Source organism: Amphiprion ocellaris, chromosome 8, assembly GCF_022539595.1.
Source record: "Amphiprion ocellaris isolate individual 3 ecotype Okinawa chromosome 8, ASM2253959v1, whole genome shotgun sequence".
Classification (NCBI taxonomy): Eukaryota; Metazoa; Chordata; class Actinopteri; family Pomacentridae; genus Amphiprion; species Amphiprion ocellaris.
In genome coordinates this window covers 14,288,269-14,313,743 of record NC_072773.1, presented here as the reverse complement: position 1 = coordinate 14,313,743, position 25,475 = coordinate 14,288,269, and the positions used below count along the sequence as shown (strand labels likewise).

Genomic DNA, 25,475 nt, shown 5'->3' with positions numbered 1-25,475 from the left:
TTCAAGCAACAACATTTTCAGCTATTCTCTGCTTGAAATAGCACCGTCTTCAAGCAATAGACCTGCCTGTCACTAATTTCAGCTTGCCCATGCAAAACAAATGCTAAGACACGCTGTTCCAAAACCCAACTCACCAATTAGCTGACAGGGCCAAGGGCACTTCCATTGGATCTCTGTATCCTCTCCTCATTATTCTCCCCGTTGCCGTCTTCGCTAACATTTTTCAGCAACTTCAAAATTGGACAAACACCAAAGAAACTGCTTTAAAAGGAGCGCACGGCAGTCTTTTCTCCCTGACCTCCAAGAGCAGTAAATGCTGAGTGAATTGAATATGAACCCTCTCTGATGTGGTGCCAGGGGTAGGGTTTCTCCACTGTGCAGTACAGTAAGGCTCGGTACATTTCTGTACTGTAGCTAAATCGATACATGGAGGTACATCATCAGACCATTATGCCACTGTCTGAGCGGCCTCACGGAGGCAGGGGGCAGGCCATTTGCTGCCAGCGGGTCACCTTACGAAGCTGTTTTACAAGCAGAGACGCTTGACCAATGCCCTTTGAGTCCGGCAGTGCAAATCTTGTCATGACGCTACAACAGAGGAAAGATCAGAGTGGGTACTTTCTACATCAATGCAAGAAGTAGATCACAAATCAGAAAGTCCTCAGGCTTTATTAGACTGTGCTGATATAAAGGAATACCTCATTATCATGGGAATAAGTAAGCAGCAGACTCACCTCATAGCTGCACGTTAGAAGTCAGACTGGTAATTATATGTCAGTAATTTAGCACATAGGTACAGTAGAAATCAATAGATTATAAGCCGTAATCCACTTAGACACTTAGTTTAAACCAATTAGATGATGTCATCCATAGGGACATAAAAGATAAAAGAAATATTTCTGTCTCAGTGACGTCAGCAACGGAGGGTGACGACAGGATGAAGAATCTCTCTTGCCCTGCTGTTTTTATTAGATCAGGACAATTTGAACATGTAATGAGGAAACAAGAGCAATGATAAAATTGATTTAGTGCCATTGTTCATTTTTATGAGCACAAAAATGATGTGATATCACTGAACAGACTGAGACAGACCAGAAGCTAGAGGCAGGCAAAGATACCTGAGTGAAAGAACATAGCGAGAACCTTAGTGCAGCGGGAGTGTGTGTATAGCAAAGACACAAAGAGAGCCATGTATAAATCCATCGCTCGCTAATCGAAAACTCTCCACTCACGGTGAATCAGTTTTATGTTTTCGCACTCTGTGTGCGTGCATGCTTATATGTGAGTCACTGCTGCTATACAGATATGCGGTCTATATGCTGCAGTCCAATCCACCACTTTTAATTACGTGTGAGTGAATATGGGAAAAGGTAAATTGCTCTGTCAAGCTGGGAAATGGGCTTTTTGATGTTTGAGCTCTCATCACTTGGCATTTCTATTATTCAACAAGGAGAGAGGATTGAAGGATGAAGAGGAGGAGCAGAGAAGAGGAGGACAAACAGGACGAAGGACGGTGCACCTCACTTCTGAAAGTGATCATCACAGAGTATGTATATAACAAGTTTTCAAATGACATGGCGAGAAGAGTCCATATGCCTGTGTCATCACTTCCTCCGGCTGTTTTGGTTTAAAAGCTCAGAATACTGCCATTTGGTTTAAACAAGGAGAAAAGCTTACTGTACATCAAGTACACACCCAGCACTAAAGAGCAGCCTGACAGTTTTCACAAGTAGCTCGACATGGAGGAGCATTAAGCAGCTAAAGAACTGAAATACAAATGAATATTGAGATTCACCGTGCTGCCAAAATAAGACTCTGAATGTGTGCTAATGTAAAATGTAAAAAGACAACTGTTTGGTAGCATGCTCACTATAGCCACTTTATGAGGTGATAACACTTTATCTCTATATAATTATCATGTGAATAAATCAAGAATTCTGTATTGGTTTGTGTGTCTGCTCTTCAGTTTTCTTGACAACCGTTCATCCAGTCCACTTCAAACCTGGCGGATGTTAAGCTGGGGATCAAATCAGATTTAAAGATGACAATTTTCGGGGTCTTTTTGTGGTCTTTTTGCGCTTCTTAGTCTGGCTTTTGGGTGGGGCCTAAGTGCCCCATTGCTAGGGGACCTCATCAATGCCACATATATGATGCCATGTAGTGATGTCACATTCTGACAACAGGCACTACACTAGTAGTAATGTAGCTAGCTAAGGTTTATTCCTGTCATTGTTTTTCTTTTCTTTTTTGTTGCTGTTGTTGTGGCTGCATAGTGGCTTGGTGGTTAGCACTTTCGTCTTGCAGCTAGAAGATCCCCGGTTCGCGTCCCCGCCTTCCCGGGATCTTTCTGCATGGAGTTTGCATGTTCTCCCTGTGCATGCATGGGTTTCCTCCCGGTACTCTGGCTTCCTCCCACAGTCCAAAAATATGCTGAGGTTAATTGGTAACTCCAGATTAGCCATAGGTGTGAATGTGAGTGTGATTGTTTGTCTCTTTGTGTAGCCCTGTGACAAACTGGTGACCTGTCCAGGTGTCCCTGCCTTCACCCTGAGTCAGCTGGGATAGACCCCTGCAACCCTAATGAGGATTAAGCAGTGTAGATAATGGGTGGATGGATGAATGTTATTGTTCTGAAACAATTACTTATATGCCACAAACATGCTCATAAAAGATGGATTGGAGCGTTATAGCTTTGTGCATCTATATTTGTTTACACTTAAGTTTTAGTACCACTACATTTTAATCTTCAGTGGACATAGCCTGTCCTCGGGTAGTGAAAATATAATTGATCAAATATAGGTCAAAACTTGCTAATTCTTTTTTCAAGTTATTTTTGGGCCATTTTAGGCTTTATTATGTAGGACAATGCAGAGAGAGACAGGAAATGCAGTGAGAAGAGTGGGGGAAAGACATGCAGCAAATGATCATAGACTGGATTTGAATCCATGGCCGCTGCATCTGAGACTATAGCCCCTATTTATGGGTCGCCCGCTAACCAGTTCAGCTACTGGGACGCCCTTGCTAATCCTGACTGGCAATGGATCATGTATTTATGCTCTCATTACAGTTGAGGTATAGTTTTTATTTTGTGGCTTGAAAAGTGCAGAAGTTTATACACCCTTGGGCTTGGCCAGCAACCTCTAACCACAATACATTATCTGGAGTCCAGACAGCCTCTGGCGAGGAAGACACTCCTCATTAGCAGGCCAGGAAGGCTCTGCACACACTCTGGTCCTTTACTGTCTGGAACACAAGATCACATTCGGCTATGGGGGGAGCTCCTTATTCTATTCTATGCTGTCTGAAGCCACTACTGGGAGAGTTACTCCACAAACTCACTCCATCTGAGAGAGACAGATGTGAGGACCCCCAAGAATATTGCAAACATGAGGCAGGGAGAGTTAGAGAACGGAACAGAGCATATCCTGCAAACCAATTATATTTTCCCACCTTCTCAGCTCTCACCCTCTCTCTCCCTCTCTCCGTTTCTGCTTCATTCTCTGACTGGACTGTGAATTCAGTCAATGTTGAAGCTCTGGAAGTGAAAGGCCATTATGTGTTTTCCAAATAGATGGTCATTCCATCTCGTCTTCTCTGTCAATTAGTGTGATTATGTCTTTCAGAGAAACAAAATTACATAGACTGAAAATATACAAATGGGAATAAAAAGAATTCTGAACACAGCATGGGTCGCTGGCAAAAATGAGCACATACAGAAGTAGCCAGCATATAAATTTATCAATTTGCATCTATTCTCAATTGCTATTTGAAAACTTTTTAAAAAACAGAGAAGACCTTTTATCTATAGAGTTACAGGAGAAGATCGATAACACTCTCTTGCCCGTGTGCTGAATATGAAGTCAACAAGCAATTAGCAAAGCACAGTATATAAACTGGAAACAGGGCAAAATTTTCCACACAAGCCCCTCTAAAGATAATAAATTAATGCTTCCTGGATTCCTATTGTTACCATTGGCTTGCCAGGTGACCGGCAGAAATGCAAGGAGGTCACTGCATTCAGCTAAAAAATATCTTCAGTTGTAAAACTGCAACCTACAACGTAAACCGAAACAGGTTTGGCATAGATGGAGATGCTGGTTTTGTTGAGCTGGTGAACACAATCAAAGGTAATGGGTATAATGACGGAGGCTATCAGCCTTCTTTGTTAACCAAGTTTTCTTTAACTAGCTCCCATTAAAGGGAGAATGTGACGTATAATTAGACTCTTCTTTTGCTCAAAATGGAGCGATTCCATATCACCTACTTCAGTCAAGAGGAACAGACTGGTCTAATGGAGAGCTACGAGGAATGGAAGAATGACGTACAGTAAAAAGAACTGTTACAAATGATGCAAAAGAGGAATGCTGGGAGAAAACAGTTAATTGGGTAAGTTAATATGTGTCTTTTAACCTCTCAGCTGACATGAGGCTGCAGAGTATTATTTATGAAACGAAGCAGCAGATAAGATCTTTGAAACTTTAAACTTCATACATCAAAAGATAAAGAAGGCTACGGTATTTAGGTGTGACACTGTCCAATAATAAGAATACATGGAGATTAATTTAGCCAAATCACAGTGAAATGAATGTTATTGAATGAAAATTCAGGGTGTCCCTAAAGTCTGGACACACAGCAAATCTCATTCACTATATATGTATATATATATTTTTTTCTTTCTTTTTTGCCTCCACAGATTAATGGCTTTGTCAAAAGAAGAAACAGTTGAACTGATATTGCTCAGTGGACATGAAGGATGGACATATCGAAAGATAGAGTTAGGGTTGGGGAAGTGATTTAACTGAGGCGAGCATGAATTTTAGTAATGAGCAATTCTTTAGTTTCAGCTGGTACATTTGCTTGTCCAGAACGGGTTTATCCATGACACTGCCCATTTCTTTAAATGTTGTAACCACCTTCACCACTGTGGAAAAACCAAGTGGAATCCTCTTTGCATGACATACATTAAATTAATCTGCGATCTTTCGATGTGTTCATCCTTCACGTCCACTGAGAAGTACCATTTCAACTCGTTCTTCTTTCGACAAAGCCATATTTAATCTGGAGGCAAAAACATTATAGTTAATGAGATTTCCTACGTGTCCAGACTTTAGGGACACCCTGTAAATACCATAAAACTAATCAATTATCTAATCTGTATCACTTACTGAGAATAGCTTTAGGAAAAGAACTGTTAAAAGGGTGGCTCTTCTTACAGCCAAGTTAAATCCCAAACTCTGGATAGACCCTGTGCTGCAGTATTCATGGAGCTCCATTTTCATGACTTTGGGTTCAACATATCTCCACCTCTTCCCCCTCTACTGTTTTTCAAGTGTTTCTATATGAATTAAAGAAACAACTGAAAACATGTCATTTGTAAAATTTAGGCGTGGTTTGTAAAGGAGATTAGCTTCTCCATGCTTCGACTATTCATGCTAAGTACGGCTGATCACCTGCTGGCTGTAGCTCAAAGCAGAATCAGTCTTTTTTATTTTCACTCTTACCCAACCCCAGATTCATGATCACATTCTTGATCTACTATCCAGCTTTCAAAAGGCAATTCCTCTTTAAGGTGCAGCAAAAAGACTCCTCGACATGCACGTCTGCACTCCCTAACAGGCTACATCTGTAAAATTTAACAGCATCACTTTGGATCATGTCAAAGAGGAAGCACAGCAGTTTCTACGAGGCTTCTTCCTTGGCAGCGGTCCTCCCTGCTGTCACTGCACTAACATGCACAAACATGTAGTGGACATATCAGCGCTCATCAAAAATAAAACATGGCCTTTAATAATTGAAGAAGACTTTCTGGTGGCAATAGCAGTCATCTTTAATGCAGATGACAGGAATTAAAGGGGAAAATCCGCACCGGTCTCGCAGCATGGACTTTCTTCATCCTGCTGAGCAGCTGCTGAGCACTGCTGGCTAAAACAGAGATAGTTGTTGGACACAGAACTAACACTGGTATTATTATTCTAATTGATATTATCACTTACATCTGTTGACAGACCGCAATTGTTTTGGTGTAAGCATCTATTTTTCTTGAAGGTTAACCCAACTATTTTGCTGAGACCTCACCTTCTTGCGAACAGACTTTGTAGTCACGATCCAGAAATTCTGACTTTTACTGGCTGCAGTGTTGAGAATGTAAGAGCATATTGTCTTGCATTTACTCCTTTTAATGCTGGATCTGAATCTTACATGTGACTACAAATCATTTGGAGTAAAGCTGAATGGTTGATGATTGATTTCAAAACAAAATCCTGACTCAAAACAATGCAGTTAGCAAACTGCAGAAGTGCAGCTTTTGCTATGTAGGATGCACTTTATGCAGCAGGTCTGACGCAGGCTTTATTTATTTATTTTTTATTATCATTATTTTTACTTCAAATTAGGAACAGATAGAATTGATAATAATTAGATGCTGCTTACGGCTGCACAGGGAGCTTGGTGGTTAGCACTTTTGCCTTACAGCTAGAAGATCCCTGGTTCGTGTCCTGGCCTTGCCAGGATCTTTCTGCATCGAGTTTGCATGTTTTCCCTGTGCATGCGTGGGTTTTCTCTGGGTTCTCCTGCTTCCTTCCACAGTCCAAAACCATGCTGAGGTTAATTAGTGATTACAAATTGCCTGTAGGTGTGAATGTGAGTGTGATTTTTTTATCTCTACAGTTAGCCCTACGATAGACTGGTGACCTGTCCAGGTGTCCCCTGCCTTCACCCTAAGTCAGCTGGGAAGGACTCCAGCCCTCCCACGACCCTAATGAAGATTAAGCGGTGTATAGATAATGGATAGATGCTGCTTTTGAGACATAAATAACCTGTTTAAGAGATTGTTTACAGAAAAGTGCATTTATTTTCGATAATTTTTTTATTCTACTTGCCACAGTTACAGCTTTTGTGATAATTGCTCTACCTTTGATGCTACTTGAAAAAATGTAATAAGCACCTCATGTCAAAAATCTCAATATTTGTTAGATAAACTGCAATTAGATATACTTTGGAAGTTAAATTTCATTCCAAATCAACTTTTCCCCCCCTGCAACCATGATTCTGTGTTTCAGTTTGCTGGTTTCCAAAGTTAGCATGCGTATCTTGTGTATTGTGTGTGCGGCCTCCCTTGTAGTATTTTTCTGTGTTTTAAGCTTTATTTTCAGCGTCCCGATCGGACGGCCTTGTTTCTCCTGTCGTATCAACAACGATGCCATTCGCTTGTATCACTTACGCTCCACTTCCTCTCTGTGCTCATTCAGACACGTGGAAGTCAATTACGTCTAATTGCTGGTAAATTATACAGCACTTGCATGGCAGTTACTGTCTACGTACTGGCAAAGTGTTGTTGAAGGTTATCACATCGAGGTCATTAGCCGTTATGAGATAAGAGAGTCGTGCAGGTAAAGGAAGGAGAAGAGGGAGAGTGGTGACTGCAGCATCAAACCCTAATGAATGAGGCTGTTTAAAGATAACACCTAGATGCCAGGACTGCAGAATTGTAGCAATTTACAGATGAGGTCAGCATGGGAAATGAAAAGTCATGAAGACTTAACCATTTAAACACACCTATGCTGTAATTATAATGAGCACCAATGACCATAGTCAAAAAGTTAAAGGTAGCTGGGTTGAAAATTATGGATTATTCTGTAGAGAATGTCCTGAAACTAATATGTAACAGTTGTATGTATACTGAATCCCTGCATGGTACAAGGGCAGTATGAGGTTTCATCCTATATGGCATAATTTGATATTTAATATTCATGACATTAATTAGCACTGATGACTGTGTGTGTGTGTGTGTGTGTGTGTGTGTGTGTGTGTGTAACACTGCTTCAGTTAGAAATGTGTTTGTGCACTGTACATGGTAATGTATGTATGCAATTACCCTGACTGCTCGCTCCACCAGCGTATGCTTTAAATACATCTCTCCTCATCTGCTCTTTACAATGCTCCTCCACCATCTTCATTTGCTTCTTTTCTCTCTTTCTAACCTTCACGCTATTGTTCGTATCGAGGAGGGGGTGAGTGCGTGTCTATATTGATGACAGTGTGTATGACAGCGTATGAATGCACTGAAGAATGAAAGTACTGTGTGTGTATTTCCTGCAAACATACATAAACATAAAACATGCATGTACTTGCATTTGACTGCCAGTGCCGGCTGTCACATACTGCTGGATCTATGCCTAAAATCACCAGACTTTTCGTCATCATTTCCTCAGGGGTGTCAGCAGCTTGTATTATGGGCTGCACTACTAGCAGTAGAGTCAGTACATCATTGTGCATTAGTGTTCTCATGTGTATGCTCCTCCTACCTGTTTATCAGTGAGGGCGTATAAGTACTGATGATCTGGGCTGAAGAGCAGATCTCTAAGGATGGGGCTCCCGTCGCTCACCACCACATTCTCATACAGCAATGCAGGCTGGGAAATGGAGTTCACCAAGATCTGAAAGAGGACAAAGGAACACATCAAAGCCATGATTACAATGCAGTTGTAGTTGAGCTTATTTTTTGTATGAACAACAAATTAAGAAGCAACCTGAAAAAATAACCTGTGGTTACGTATTATTTATTGAAACAACTTGATACAAAATAAACAGTCCCTCATGAAAACAGTATTACATTTCCATGGTGACAAAAGGCATGAGCTCAAAGTTGGCATGTCAACTTATGTCAGTTTCCATGTACTGTTTATCTTCTTTTTTTAGCATCAGCTTGCTGACTAAAATCCCTCCATTATCGATAGACCACTTAATCCTCATTAGGGTCGTGGGGGGCTGGAGTCTATCCCAGCTGACTTAGAGTGAAGGCAGGGGACACCCTGGACAGGTCACCAGTCTATCGTAGGGCCACATAGAGACAAACAACCCTCACACTCGCATTCACACCTATGGACAATTTAGAATCACTAATTAACCTCAGCATGTTTTTGGACTGACAAGCCAGATTAATCCCCCAACCAAAGCATACCCTGGAGTATACTCTGGCCAGTTTATACCTGTTGACACATAAAGATTAAGCATGTCAAATTCTTAATTGTGAAGTTAATTTTTTGTTTTGTTTTGTTTTTTGTTTTTGTTTTTTTTTTTTTTTTTACAAAGAGGTATGCTTAGCAAGCAAATCATTTTATGAAAGAACATAACTTGAATGTCCTTGAGCTAATTATGGGGTATAAACTGTCGCGGGGGATAGTTTGGCCTAGGTCAGTTTATATCCATGTATACTTTGGCCGAGGAGGTAATCAGGCCTGTTACACCTGAATACTCAGAGAAAATCCACACACAATCCTGGGAAGGCAAGGATGCAAACCAGGGATCTTTTTGCTACAAGGAAAAAGTGCTAACCACCCAGCCACTGTGCAGCCTTGTTGACTAAAATGCCCTGTCTATAGTTGCAGTTTATAAAGTCATGTTACAGCAGTAAATGCAGTTCAATATGCGGATTGTGAACATTATGTAACTGGCTGGTTATGCTGAACGTCAGCTTCGACTGTTGTCTTAAGGTACCAGAGTTTTCAGCTAACAGGCTCTCTCCTTTTCATTTCCCCATAGATGTTACACATAAACTCTGGAACAGCTGCTTTCCATTTCAAATATTTACCAATGTTATTCATTGATATACTGACTTAGAATTTGTCTTCTCTGACTTCTTGGTAGATTTGGGCTCCATGCTGCACACTATCTGCCCCATGTATATCACACCATTATCTGTTGCCATACATTTCTTTGCTGTTGTCTTCAGACATCAGTGGATGGCTGTGTTAAACACGGCTCACTCTGAAGAACCATGACAAATCCTTGCTGGACACTTTTAATTTCAGCTAAGACTCATCCCATCTTCCCTGTGAAAGTCTCCTGTAATGCACAGCTGCTTTGTTCAGAAAAGTGGTTTTTACACTTCCGCTTCATGTAAAAGCAGCCAATTCCAATTCCTTTTCATCTGGTGTAACACTTCAGAAGTTTACCTGAAATGGTGCCGTCAGCTGAAAAACAGCTATTGAAGCGACAGACGACATTTTCAGCGCTTCCATTTGGTTCTCAATTTGTGCTGAAAGTCAAAATTATACAAGTTTGTTATGGTGCTACAGCACTGAGGATGTAACAACAGCACACCACTAAATGATGGTTCTTTGGTTGGTGCTAGCCAGTGTTAAGTCTACTGGCAAAACTACAGAGCTATGAGGGTCACTCCTCCTGTAGCAGCAAGTAAATCTTTTCCTTTCCCCGTGTTTTCCTCCATCTGATCTTCCTTTTTCGAATTTCCCAACCTCCACCTGCTCATCCATCACCTGACAGCAGTTAAGTCTGCTGAAACTTTTTTTTGTGTCTCGCTCTGTCATCTCTCTTTTCTCTCCTTGCTCTCGACAGTCTCTGTGGTTATTATCTGCCAAATCACTACCAGGGTTTCCTTAATCTTTCTCTGAACAGACGGTTCATTAAGAGACAGGCTGCCATCACTGTGTGTGCTTTTGTTGCTTCAGAGAAGGAAGCAGCTTTGGTAAAAAAGTCAAGTGCTTCGGCAAATCAGCTTTGTGGAGTTACTCAGTGGGGGCTCGGAGATTAAGAATCTACACTAAAAGGTAAAATGTGTGATACGTTTACAGCTCAGAGGGGCAGGCTTTGCTGTCTGACATGGTAAATATACTCACATATGACGCCGTATTAACTTGTGCAGTTTAGCGGTGATTCTATTCGAAAAGTTGCACATTGCATAACTTGTCCTGACTTTAAGAAGTGAGTGTGGCTGTTTTCCTTGTTGCTATTGCATGTGTGTGAAGGAAGTGTATCCCAGTTGTTACTGTCCGAAGGTAATTTGTTTTAGCAGTCCCCCATGTCGCTCCCACATGAAGACACACAAACACACACGCGCTGAAACTTTTATTGACGTCAAGTTAGTGTGACCTTTTGTCCCTTTGTTTTTCTGACTCTGATGATTTCTCTCTCTCTCTCTGTCAACAACAGCTCAGGCGAGCTCACACTCATACATTCACTTGTACACACACACACACACACACACACACATACACACACCAGAAACACTTTATTTGACCATTCTAAAGCCGCTACATGCCCTGGGCTGCGGTATCATTTGTGATGAGTGAAGGACTGTGGCGGAACGAGGGGGAAAAAGAGCAGGGAGTGTGCTCTGCCCTACAGCTCGGGGCAGAGGGCAGTTGGAGTGGGATTCAGGTCAGCTGGCACAGAGGGGACTGCAGACTGAAGCAGGTGACTGTAGATTCTCATCTAGTCTGCTAGCCTGCAGGTTTCTGCTCTCCTTCTGCGACCTCTGCACTCTGGAAGTCAGCATGTCCAAACACAGACTCCTCACCGAGGAAGCGGCGGCACTTAGGGGTGTGAAACTCTGATAAACCTGACAATAATACACTTTTTTCATTTATTTTCCGTGGAATTGTAACTGAAATGTTGCAATCTCACCAAAAGGAAAACTTAGTTGTACTTGTTTATTTAGGATCAGTTATACTACCGTTCAAAAGTTTGGGGTCACGCAGGAAATTTGGTGTTTTTCATGAAAACTCACACTTTTATTCATGTGCTAACATAACTGCACAAGGGTTTTCTAATGATCAATTAGACTTTCAACATCATTAGCTAACACAATGTAGCATTAGAACACAGGAGTGATGGTTGCTGGAAATGTTCCTCTGTACTCCTATGGAGATATTCCATTAAATATCTGCCTTTTCCTGCTAGAATAGTCATTTACCACATTAACAATGTTTAGACTGTATTTCTGATTCATTTAATGCTGACTTCATTGAAAAACACAGCGTTTCTTTCAAAAATAAGGACATTTCCAAGTGACCCCAAACTTTTGAACGATAATGTAAGTGCAGCGTTATATTACAAGAGTCCCACATGAATGCCATCTGTTTACCTAGCTGAAATACCTGTAGGGAAGCAGCTTCATAAATTCCATTTCTTCTTCTCTCTGTAGTCTGCACTCCCTAAATTCAAAGCCATAGAAGTGAAAAGCAGGGCCACACTGGGGCATCTGGAACTTTTTTATCCAGTTTCTCACTCTCTGGAACTTATTAACAGAGAGCCCAGGCTATAAGATGAAAGCAACTCTGCTCCAAAACAGTGTCTACCTGTTTTAAAAGGCTCTTATTAAATATGCTTTTATACCTGCTCCCGGGATGATTATTAGAGTGAAAAAACAGAGCTTACTGCTTTGATGTTACTGACAGCTCATGAGTCATTAAAACAGACTTTTTTTTTTATTCCTGATTAGTTTGCTTCTATGGAGCGAGACAATCACACATATTTTTATCGTGCTCAGCAGTGCCACTCTCCGATGAGTGCGCTTAACATTAATTGCTGCTATTTGCATTCTAATTATCCACCAATCAATTAGTTTTAAAACACACATCCATTCAGTCTCTTCAAGAGAAGATGACTTGTCTTGCAGAGCAGTAATGCATTACTGTGTATCACAACTTAGTTCTCTATTTACATTCCAGGCCTGTAGCTAAGGCTCTTTTCTGAGGAGAGGAACACTGAAGATCCAGGAACAGGTTGCATGTCTTGGTTTAGGACAGTGCAATCGAGACATGCATCGTGTTTTCGACCTTTTTGATGAAGGGCGTTCTCTTAAGGCTACCTTTGGTTACACAACTCTGTAAAAAAAGTTAGGATCAGGAAGAAAGTTAAAGGTGACTTTTCCTGATGGGTTTGTGCCGACACTCTGACTTTGGAGTCTCGTCTGCCTCTTTTTCCCCCTTCTTTACCATCCTGTGTGTCCCTCTCTCTAAGACCTCTGTCTCCTCTATCCTCCTGGGATTAGGCTCATTACCAAACCAGCACTGATATCACCAAGGACGTTGTAACCCTTACACACAGACACACACACGGAAGTCCACAAGTCCTGACAAAACCGCATACTCGAGTACTCAGCCTAAAAATTAAAAGCCTAGACACAAATTTCAAGAACAACAATTGTCTCGAACAAATCAGGTTACAAGTGAATATGAACCTGAGTCCCCTTTCACTCAGAAACCTCTTTGTCTGCGTTACTTGTCTGGGACATTTGACTTTTACTGTTTTTAAATCACTTTGTTGAAAGTGAAAGTCATTTTAGCTGTTTAAAGGTTCCATATGCCAAATTTAGAACCGCTGGATGTCACTACAGCATCAGCGTCTCGAAGGTTTGAGAGCCACTGGTCTATATCAACATTTGCATGCATGGAGGTAAAATGCACAGAAAGAACCAAAAACACAATCCTATCCTTCAGCAAAATTTGTCATTTTCTCTGCTTGGATGTTATTGTTGCTAATAGCTAAGAGGATTTTAAAAATGGCAACACAGAGACAGTGAAAGAAGAGGAGAATGCTGGGCGAAACAGCAGCGGAGGTGGCAACCTTATATCCACAGTCCAGATCCGGTGAGTCAGACTACGCATTGTAGACCTGATGACCAATTAGCTGGCAGCTCTGTTATCAGTTAGCTGTTGCTTCCTGCCACTTCAGTTAATTAATAAGCACGTGTTTTGTGGCACAAAGGGAGATGTAAACAGGGACTGGAGTGCATTTGGGATGCTGATGGAGACAGATAAGGTGGGATGAAGGTGGGAGGTGCAGTGAAATCCAGAGATGGACGCTGAGTGTGAGTGCATGCAAGTGTGTCGGGAGTGTGTAGAGGAGGACAAGGTAATAAAAGTGAACAAAGGGGAGTAATGAGGTTTGGCTTGAGTGCTGCAGTGATTAATACCACGCTGGGTTCAAACACCGGTCACACCTTTGGGTCAGGTAGACTGGGAGAACACAATTACATGCTATCAATTATTTCTGCTTTCTTTTTCTCCAAGCCATCTTTCTTTTTTTTTTTTTTAAACTTCCTTCACTCTTCTTTTTCTTACTCCCTGTGGTGAAAATGACTTCTTAGTTCTCTATTCATGATTGCTTTCTTTCCTCTTGGCATGTATTTATGGTATACCACAAGATGTACTTATTTTTTTCATTTCATTATCCAATTCTGTACCTCAATTTCAGCCTGTGTTAGTTTTTCTTTCATTTAGTTCCCCTCTCTCACCTGCCTCTTTCTGATTCTTCTCTTCCTCTCATCATTTCCCTTTCCCTCCCTTCTTCCCTCTTTCTGTATATTTTCTCATTCACTTCTTTACCTCGTTTTATCCTTACATCTCTTCTTTGAACCTGCTTCGCATTCATTCTTGAGATTTTCTTTCTTCTTCCTCCCTTGATTCAACACTTCTCCTCATCCTTTCACTCCCCCCCTCTACACACAGACCTCTTTCTCTTGCGGTGTGTGTGTGTGTCTCCACATGCGTTTGTGTGTCCAGACACAGCAGTGCCCTGTCCAACCTCAGCTGTTAAACATCTAGTTAATTACACAGCTGGACAAAGGGAGGGGAGACGAAGAGAAGGAGGTGAGGATGCAGAGCACGGAAATAAAAAAGAGAGGCGACCATAGGAGCAGCTTGTTAACCTTGTTAGCATTTCTCACTGAAACCAATGTTACAAATGTCCACTGAGGACAAGGAATGAACCAGTGCCCTAAATGCTCAAGTCGCTCTTTGATGATGAAGGGAATAGAGGGAAGGGAAAAAGGCATTTCCTTAATGAAATCTACAGTGGAGTGTGTGCCAGCCTGTGTGAGTGTGTGTTAACAGCTCCTCATTGTATTCATGATCCCTAATGAAATTGATTTTGGTCTCATCTGTTGAGAGGATGGTCTGAACACACACACAACCACAGACACACAACCACAGAGTGCTAATAACTCTGACAGCAGGGTTCTGTTTCCAAAAGGAATTTCAATTTAATACCAACAGTTTGTTTAAAAAAAAAAAAAAAAAAAAATTATATATTCAGTCTGGAAGGAGTTCGAAAGAGGTGGAGACCAAGAGGAGGACAGTGAACGGTGTCAGTATGAGTTAGTAGGGTGGGATTTATAAGGTAGTCATCTCAGTCAGTGTGTACGTGAGTGTGTGTGTCTGACCCTGACTGGAGGGCATCCAAAGTATCACAGCACACCTGCTGACTACACAGTCTACATCACACACACAAACACACGCACGCACACACACACACACACACACACGGTTTGCTAGAGCCACATCAGCGAGACAGGTTACTCGGAGTGAAATTAATCATCGTTCTTTTGTCGCACCGCTGCTCTCACAACAGGAGGCCGGCCCCAGGTGACACACATATATGCGTGCGCACACACACACACACACACACACACACACACACACACACACGCACACAAAGAGTGACAGCCAGACAGCTGGTCGCTGACAGCGTACACTATGAAGCTGTTTTGCTAACAGCTAACATTAGTTGGCGCTGGTTAAAAGAGAATAACAGTGCCAAGGTGTGGTCATGGAAAGTCCACATTGACTGTCAGCGCTTCAATCAGAGAGACGTTTCAAAAATACTATATTTTAGAAATGTCCATGTGACCTGTGTGGCTTGTAATCGCAGGATCATTTGAAATGTATGCAGAGATTGGACTGTGCTTGGATCAAAGTGATCACATTTGGCTATCCGTTCCAGTTGGCTGGTTGGTTAATAGGAACATTTCTTGATCAGTTGTTGGCCACGTTACCAATCATGCATCAATTAACTGTTAAAACGAATTAAGTATAAGGGACGTTTCCCACATGCTGATATATCCACTTTTGTATATAACCACACACACTTAATGTTCATTACATCATCCATTAGCCACATGGTTACAGGAATACTGTTCCAGTCACCTTTGATGTGTTTGTAGCAAATCAGTCCTTGATGGAATCCACTTACCCACTGAGGATCAACAGGATACTTGTTGAGAGGGTGTGCAGTTTTAAGTAGCTGGGAGTGCATATCTCTGAGGATCTATTATGGATGGTACACATTGATAGTTTGATAAAAAATGGCGAGACAAGGAGCTGAGGAAGTTCAGAGTCTCTCTGAACATCATGAGGACTTTTTCTTCTGGAGTGGTGGAGAGTGTACTGACTGGAAACATCACCCAGTGGTACGGGAACAGCACTGCACTGAATATTCACACCAGGAGCAGCGTGGCCAGGGCAAACAGGATTTAGAAGGATCCTCTACACCCTCACAATGAACTGTTCGAGTGGCTGCGCTCCACCCGACGCCTTCACCTCATCAGTGAGAAAACAGAGAAACTCAGGAGGAGCTTTTTCCCTCAAGCTGTCAGGACTATCAACTCTGACCTCCAGTCTGCACCTCACAAACAAGAACTATAAACACACAACTGTAAATATTGCAACATTCCACACTGTACATTCTCTGTGTAAATGCACATCCGTTACATTTTGCACCGTGTACATTCCATAAATATGTCAATTTTAACTGTTTGTATTTCTTGTACATCATAGTTTTACCTATTTGTATTTCTTGTATTTTTTTTTTGTACCTCTTTTAACATTTTGCATTTATAAAGCCTGGTGAACACTGCATTTCACCGCTACAGAGGGTTTTTCCATGGTGGCCCATTGCTAACAAAACCCCCACAAACACCAAAAAACATTTTCTTATTGATGCTTTTTTCAGACAAGATTAAATCACAATGTAAAAGTAAAGTTTTCTTAATTCAAAAGTGTTTTTTTAAGTTTCTGTAACAGATGAAAACTCAAATGCAGTGTTACTGCCACAACAGCGTCAAAAAGTGAATGCTTCTCTGTCAGAGTTCCCTGTTAACAATATAACTCTTTCCAGAACTCATTAACTTGGATTTTAAAATGTTGCTATTAAAAACAAGATCCAAGTTGTGAGAAAAAAAATAATTTAACTATAAGTGGCTCATGCATCAACTTGGAAAATGAGGTCTGATTTGGAGCAGCTGACATTAGTCTTGTCAGTGGCACTTGTTTTGATCAGCAGTGTACTATTTTCCCTTTCAACTGCCTCTGCTTGCCAGAATTTGACAGAGGTGGCTAAAGAAGCGAGAGCAATTAGATGCTCTCGCGCTAAAAATTCTCAGAGGTATAACTTGACAACAGCTCGAATTATACTGATTTTATTTTTCTTCCCCGGACCCCTGACATGCATTTATAGCACTATTAGCACTGTTGGAACGTCTCATTGAAACTCCAGGCCACCGAGAGCGTCAAAATGTCACTGTAGCCCTTTGACTTACATCCCTGCCTGGGAATACGTGCTCCGAAATGACACTTTATAACCAGAAGACACAAATAGAAGACGTCTCTTTCAATTCAAGTCAGGAGCACACAGATAAGCAACAAACACAATTCCCTCCACCAAAGCCACATCTGTGCTCTTGTTGTCAGATAGCAAGACGAGAGAAGAGTGCTTTTTCTGTTGTCGGCCGGACTGGGCCGACATTGTCACATGTGTGTTCGCGGGTGTAAGGCCTCTTTAATCTTTCACAAGGGCGGTGGACTTGAATTTCCCCTCTGCGTCGCTCTTAAGAGCCTTATTCCAGAACACACACACAAACACAGCTGGCCTCCCCTGCCTGCTCCTATCATAACCACAAGTTGTAACAAGTCCCTGGAACAATCACTGGCTTCGTTCTTCATTCTCTTTGCTGCTTCTGCTCCTTTGCTCCCCATCTCTTTCATCCCTCTCTCAGCTCCCTCATCTTCATGTCTGTCCATCTTGTTAGCATCATCTCTCTCTCTCTCTACCATGATTTTCTTTCTCTCTTTCTTCCCCTCATCTTCATCTGTGTGACCCTGTTCTTCATCAGCACATGAAAATCACCTGTCAATTTAAGTAATTTCACTGATATTAAGTATTTTTTTCTTTTAAAACAAATGAAAAATCACACTCAAGGGATTCATAAAAGAACCCCTTATTCAGGAACAAGTGTCATTATTTTTGAAACAAGGTGGAATAATGCAGATCACTCAACTGCTATCAAAAAAAAACTGACAACTCATTCAGTTGCAATCTTAAAATGAGTTCATTTGCATTTAAACCAGGAAGAATAACCTCACCTGTTGGCAGTTACATTAAATGGCTTGTTAGGGTAGTTTTTGAGAGGTTTCTCTTCCCTCACTCTTTCAGCCCCACTGTGCCATGCCACCCCTAAGAACGATTCTGACATAACTAGGTCTGGCTGTGCACTAAAGCAGCAGCTCTCCATTCTACAATCTGCAGCCTGATGCCAACGTGAAGCTAATGACATTCACGCACCTCTGCAGAATGCCTTGTAACAGCGAGGTTTCTCATTTGAGCTTAGCTATTGAGGCTACTGAAGTGGGGGTAAAGTAGACTGTCCCCGACATGTCTGCGTTTCAAAGGATGTCGATTCTGAAATCACACAATGCTGGCAAAGAGCATGCGTACACAGTAATATTTCCTGGTAAAAGTGGTTAAATGCACACATAACGCCACGAAGCTTGTAAAATTGTGAGATGCCTACTTTTCTTTGGCCTTTTCTTTTCTATTAGTCTATGTCCACATCGTGTCACTTGCAAGATTCTTTTGGTTTGAAAAACACCAGCAAAGTCTGCAGTGTTAGGTTTGAGGTCATATGGGTTGTGGTGGAATTAACCTCAAGGGGTTTCACTCATGAGATCAGAGTTTGAGTCCTTTCTGGGACAATTATTTATACATATTAATTCACCTGTTTACTTTGATACATTTTTAGTTGGTGTCCTACAAAATTACTTAGTTTCGGAAAGATCAGTGTTTGGGTTAAAATACACCTAACCATGAAGCTCCATTTGTTTCTAGGTTGCATAAGCAGCCTTTTAATTGTGAAATTAAAAGGTTTTGCTCTTTGGACCTACGTGGCTATTATACATTTTAGTCTGAGATGCTGCTGATGTTTGAGTCCCTTAGAATGTGTTACTTATCTGGCTGTAGGGATTGCAAGAAATATATGCTACCGTTCAAAAGTTTGGGGTCATCCAGCCAATTTCATGTTTTCCATGAAAACTCACACTTTTATTCATGTGCTAACATAATTGCACAAAGGTTTTCTAATCATCAATGATCCTTTCAACACCATTAGCTAACACAGTGTAGCATTAGAACACAGGAGTGATGGTTGCTGGAAATGTTCCTCTGTACCCCTATGGAGATATTCCATTAAAAATCAGATGTTTCCAGCTAGAATAGTCATTTACCACATTAACAATGTCTTGACTGTATTTCTGATTCACTTAATGTTATCTGCATTGAAAAAAAAAGTTTTTCTACCAGAAATAAGGACATTTGTAAGTTAATGAATTAATCCTACATTAATACACTGAAATCTTGAGTCTGCTATCCATCAATGTAACCAAATTCATTCAGAGTGTTCCAGTATTCTTCTGTTGCTAAATATTAAAGTAATATGAACAGGACTCATGAATAAGATATGATTGGTTTGTGTTGCCCTTATTTATATAAATTATATGTAGGTCCTTAGATAGCAAAGCTGCAGTATTATGAGTACATAATTGCAAAAGTTTGGCCAAACTACTATTTTCAAGATCAGCGGTTGACTTTCTTGTTTTCATTATAAGCCAACATTGAAGTCACAGTGGAGCAAATCCTAATCATGTCAACAGACCCATCTCCATGACAACTGAGCATACTCTATACTCCTCTGAGGATGGGATGTCATGTAGCTGAACGATAAGCTCAGCTGATAGAGTCAGGATATATATTCAACTCAATGCAGTTTGTACTACTGCAGTACTGCATCACTGCACTAGAGTCTGGGCATAATGCAGTAACAATAATATTACTGCAGTAACAGTCTTATTGCTGTCATGGTTTAGGTCAGAGTTGCAATTATTAATTGATTAGTAGTCAACTATTTTGACAAATGACTCCAGCTTCTTAAATTTGCATAATATCTGGTTTCTTTTCTCCTCTGTGAGAGTAACTGAAAATCTTTGACTTGTGGACAAAACAAGACATTTGAGGACATCAGCTTGGGCTTTAGGAAACTTTGATTAACATTTTTCACCATTTACCAAACAACTTATCAACTAATCGAGAAAATAATAGACAGATTAATCAACAATGAAAATAACCCTTAGCTGTGGCCCTAGTGCAAAAAGTTTTAATCTGAAAACAGCTGTCACTCTGGAAATGCTCTGTCTGAATGTAGCAGATGATAAAGGATGATCAGGAGGCAGTTTCATGTTCTGTGGCAGCAAACCACCGCTGCGACAAACATTCCCCGCAGAGGCAAGTGACTTCCCCGTGTTTCTTCGTGTTCGGGGATGCCCTGCGTAGCGTGTGAGACTGAGGATTTCAAGGTGAAGCAGGGAGCTCGGGTCGATGGAGAGCAAACGATCAGGGCAGCGGATGCATTCCTGCACCCAAATATAACTGCCAGCCCTGAGCTATTGTTTTCACACTCGCACCATAATAGTTTTATCTTGACAGCTCTGAGATGAGGACAAGTGAGGACAAATCTTCATCTCTCTGGCTCCATCGCTGATGTGTGTTTGGGAGTCTGGATTTGCATCTACACAGTGTTCCTCTTCCCTCACAGTATCTGATTTGGCGACACCGTTCCTCTCGCTTGCTCCTCAGAGCTTTGGAAACAATTGCATTTCTCTTTTGTTTCCCTCCGCCTCTCTCTATCCATCTGTCCCTCTCTCATCCTGCTCTCTCTTCAGCTTGTCACACTCTCCCTCTTTTTTTTTTTTTTTTTTTTTTTGCTTTTTCCCCCTTTGATGTACCGGCTCAGCTGACACACATGAGCAGCCAAGCAGAACACACTTGTGTATAGTGCAGCCTAGCAGCGTGTGTAGGTGTGAGTGTGTGTGCATTTGTGTATGTGTGCTTTGCCCTGCAGTGAGTGGTGAAACTACTGCTAAACTAGATCAATTTGTCAAGAGCAGAGAGGTGTGGGCCTCGAGGGCCACCGTACTGCTGTCTTCAAGGTAAACAGAGGAGTATGGATTTACAAAGAAAAGAGAAAGAATTTCAAGGATTAAATTCCAATACATGCTACACATAAACGTGACACGCACACGCACACACACACACACACACACACACACACACACACACACACACACACACACACACGATTGAGCTCTGTCGGATCAGCCTGACTGGAGCAAACATCAGTAGGAAGGGATACTTCATCACTGCCACTCTTTCAGTGTGTATGTGTGTGTGTGTGTGTGTGTGTTGACTTTGACAAAGAGCGGTCAAGACCTCAATGTTGACAGTTTGTTTTATGTGTGCTTGTCTGTGTGTGTGTGTGTGTGTCTGTGTGTACGCAAAAAAAGTCTGCCCCACCTCAAGAAGACGTTGACTCATTATTAAAGGGGGAGCGCGTATAAATAATCAGCTGCTGGCCCGGATGAACTAAATAAAGAAAACAATGTCACGGTGCGGTCACAGGGCGAACGTCTACTGAACAAATGATAAATGTCTCTCTCTTTCTGTCTCTTTGCTCTCCTCCTCTGGCATGTTGCCATGCCGATTACTTCTGGGATGCACAGAGAGAGAGAATGAGAGAGGGAGAGATGAGAGTGACACATTTTGGACAGCCTTGCTTCAAAGGCCACCAGCTTATCACAGCTACACACATACACACACATACACAGTGCGACTATGCTACTAACCAACAAACACTCACACACACAAATATGAATCCATATGGAGCCACAGCCAGAGTTACAGGTGAGTGAAAGCGGTATAAGCCCTGGGAATTCTGTATATATGGATTGAAGGTTTATAGTTTATTTAGTATTTGTTTCATACTGTTTTGTTTGTATGGTGACTGGACATTAAGGAGAAGCAATTAAAAGGAAAGAGGAAGGCATGAATTATTCATTCGTGCTGGTAAGACAGCAGCCGGTTTGCAGCAGAGTGTGAATCAGCTGAATGAGACTCAGCACCTTCAGCTCTGAGGATATGGTTCTCTGCTGGAAACCAGAGGGTTTCTCTGTCCCTGCTTTGCTGTCTCAAATGCATCTGACTTTAAGTAGCATTTTCATATTTTTTTTTGTTTTTTTCCAATAAAAATATTCCCTTCATTCCTTAATTTCTTAGCTTTAAATTTACACTATTGCCTCCATTAGAATGTGAACTTCTTAGATCTGTGAAGACCTAAGAAGTTCCTATCTCTACCACCCTGGCGGCAGTCTAATATTGCTCTACTGCATTATACTGTATGGTTGGTAACATGAAATTTACTGGAAAACATACAGTATGTCCAGTTTTGCCACAAAACTACTTTATGACCTACATATGATATAAAATGTTTCTTCAGTGTGAGTGTTTGCATCTCAGACTTCGGAAAGCTGTCAACAGTGTCAAAGAAGCCATTATGCATTACAGCACACAGTTGTGGGTCTAAGTGAGCACTAGAGGTGGATGTAAACTAATCTTTAGTCCCTGGAAAAGGTAAAGCTTAACAAAAAAAAATCGACCAAATCATTTCTCCCAAGCCATTCATTCATCCATTTTCTTCCATTTATCCAGAGTTGTGTTGTGGTTGTAGCTGGCTAAGCAATGTTTTCCAGCTCGTTCTGGAGGAGGCACGTTCTGGTTCTACCTTGAGGTCTCTTCCCAGCTGGACATGCCCAGAACACCTCCACAGGAAGGTGTCCAGGAGGAATCCTAACCAGACATCTGGACCACCTCAGCTGCCTCCTTGACATGAAGGAGCAGCATCTCTAGTCCCAGCTCCCTCTGGATGTCCACACTTCTCACCCTATCTCAAAGACTGAGCCGAGCCACTCTACAGAGGAAACTCCATTTGGCTGCCGGTGTCCACGTTTTCATTCTTACAGTCTCTACTCAGAGCTCATGACCACATGAATGTTGGAGCTCACTGGTAAATCAGGAGCTTGGCCTTGTGGCACAGCTCAGTCTTCATCACGACGGTTCAGTACAATGGCCGCATTGCTGCTGACCAATCCGCCAGCCCATCTCACACTCCATTTTACCGTCACCCATGAACAAGCTCCTGAGATACTTAACTTGCTCTGCTTTGGGCAGCAATTCACCCCCGAAGCCAGAGGGAGCATATTACAACCCAAAATACTATTCTGCTTGGCCCCAAGTCAGTGGATACATTTTTCAAGCTCCATATCCTCAGGTTTAATCTCAGGCTCTCTGTTATCAGTGTTCAGTCATGAAGCCCAAGCTGAGGTAAACCTGGTGACATCATCAGGGTTATTATCTCAGATTTCAGAAAGCTGCCACAGAACAAGTCACAGAAGAAATTATACAACTTTTCAAAGGCTGAAAATCAGTGGATGGCTAGAGATAATTATGGCCAAAGATTCTAGAAAAGCATTTATTCAGCTTAAAATGGCACAAATTACAATACTGAGCATGGACTGGTTTATTACTAGTGACAGTTTGCTTTAAAAGAAAAAAAGAAAAAAGAAAACTACAGAAAACAACAAAACTGAAAAAAAAAGCTGACAACTTTGCTGCACGTGAAAACAGCTTAACATTAATTAAAGGATTCTAAGAAAACTGGGTCATTAATTAACAGCTGATGTAGCTAGTGGGCCATGTTTGAGGCAGCCAGTCTCTGGGACAGTCGCCGCATAATTCCATTGTTCCCTTCTTCCTGTTTTCTGCATTTCCTTTCTCCTCGCCTTCCCTGCTTTCTTGTCTTGGGAGCAGAGAGAGAAGTGGACAGTCAGATTAATGACCTCGGCCTCTAACGCACTCCGTCTTCCTCTTTATGTCTATCTGCTGCTGTGCATGAGCCTCACAACTGCACAGGGATGAGACACACAGGGAGAGCACTGGCAACGAAGAGCAGCACTCATATTTTTGGACTGTCTGTTCTCCTGCTGTGCTGTCATTTATCTCCACTTTTGCATATTTGTTGCAGCTGTTGGCACGAAAAGTAAAAGCCACTTCCTTTAGCAAAGAGGCTGAAAGTCAGACTGTAAAAGGAGCTTTAGTGTGTTAGCACAGGTGGTAAATAACTACCAACGTGCATGTAGACGCTGATACATGCACGCCTTTCCTATGTCTGTGCATCTGTCTGCACTCGTGCTTGCTTATGTGTGTGTCTGTCGGCCTACTCGGATCTGTAATTACAAAGGAGAGACGATAAGCCACTTTTTTCCCCCCTCCTGTGGGAGCTCACAGCTAATTATAGAGCCAGCGGTGCTTCAAATTGCCATTTAAAACAGCCATACGGCGGAAGACAATAACACACTTCCCTGGTGGTGTCTGAATGGAGGTATCTCAGTAGATAAGATAGGAATAGTAGCAGTGGTAGCTGGTTAGAAAAAAGAAGCACCCTGCAGCCCTGTTGCGCAAAAAATGACTGATTCCCTGAACAGGAAGCCATATTTTAGCAGCTAAAACGTCTGTGAATTTTACAGTGAGTAGACAGCTGTAGGGGAAGATTAAGAAGAGTGATTCAGGCTGATGTGAAGGGTCAGTGGGTGGGATAAGTCCTGCAGTCTACACCGTTAAACAGGTATGTATCGTTACTGCAATCCTATTGCTTTTATTTCTTCATGCAATGGCAGCAGACAGTCCAAACCCCTCTGTACCCAAGCACAGTACACACAGTACTACTCTAAACACTACAGTAGTCGGCCAAAAGAAACTCCCAGCCACTCAGCTGAGGAAGAGTGTGACTCCACAGAGACGAATTTCTACTTTTTAGATGGAAAACAAGACGAGGGGAGGAAAAAAAGGACCAAGGACCAAGGAGGGAAAGAAGAAAGATGCTAGGAGTTGGAGGTGCAGAACGATGGAGAGAGATAGGACAGAATAAACAGATAGAAAGAGTGAGGAAGGCTAGAGAAAGGACAAGGAGGGATTTTGTGGTCTGCGGTGGAATGTGCTTTGAGGGAGCGATCACTGCCAATACACACACATGCACACACAAACGAAACAATCTTTCTTTGCCTGTGGCCGTCTTCTACACACACAGGAATCCCACCATCCCCTCCCTTACTCTGTTTCTCTAGTACACACACACTCTGAAAACAGGAAAATGAAGAGACCTTGTGAAAATACGTGCAATTCTTATATGCAATAGCGCAGCTTTGTGCAATTTGTGCCCATATCTCAATTCTTCACAATCATGTATACACTTATACATACATGTAAAATTGTACCCACATGTACAGTACATACACACACACACACACACACACACACACACACACACACACACACACACACACACACACGGATGGATAATGTAGCTGCAGGTGGTACTGTAGCAGGATAAGATGAGAAACCACTAATGAGTCATCGTTCAATTTCTGTTCATTATGAATACTATTACAAGTATAAAAGAGAGAGAGAGAGAGAGAGAGAGAGAGCGTGTGTGTGTGTGTGTGTGTGTGTGTGTGTGTGTGCGTGTGTGTGTGTGTGTGTGTGTGTGTGTGCGTGTGTGTGTGTGTGTGTAATAGGAGAGAAGATGTGCAAGCTCTTTGTATGTACAATGTGATCATGACTCACTGTACATATGTGTGTGTGTGTGTGTGTGTGTGTGTGTTATTGGTGAATTTTCTGACAACACTCCCTTGGGTTTACATGGGCTATAACCCATGTGTCAATTAATTACCAGGATA

General features: G+C 41.8%; 1 protein-coding gene across 4 annotated transcripts in view; it reads right to left on the bottom strand.

Annotated features, from left to right (window-relative positions):
* The window catches only part of LOC111579122 (plexin-A1), a 323,692-nt gene that overhangs the window by 161,259 nt on the left and 136,958 nt on the right, over positions 1 to 25,475 (bottom strand). For all 4 annotated transcript variants that reach the window (XM_035955446.2, XM_035955448.2, XM_035955447.2 and 1 more), the window contains exon 4: positions 8,304 to 8,435. In XM_035955446.2, the coding sequence (XP_035811339.2) occupies positions 8,304 to 8,435 (132 nt within the window). The remainder of the gene's footprint in view (positions 1 to 8,303; positions 8,436 to 25,475) is intronic.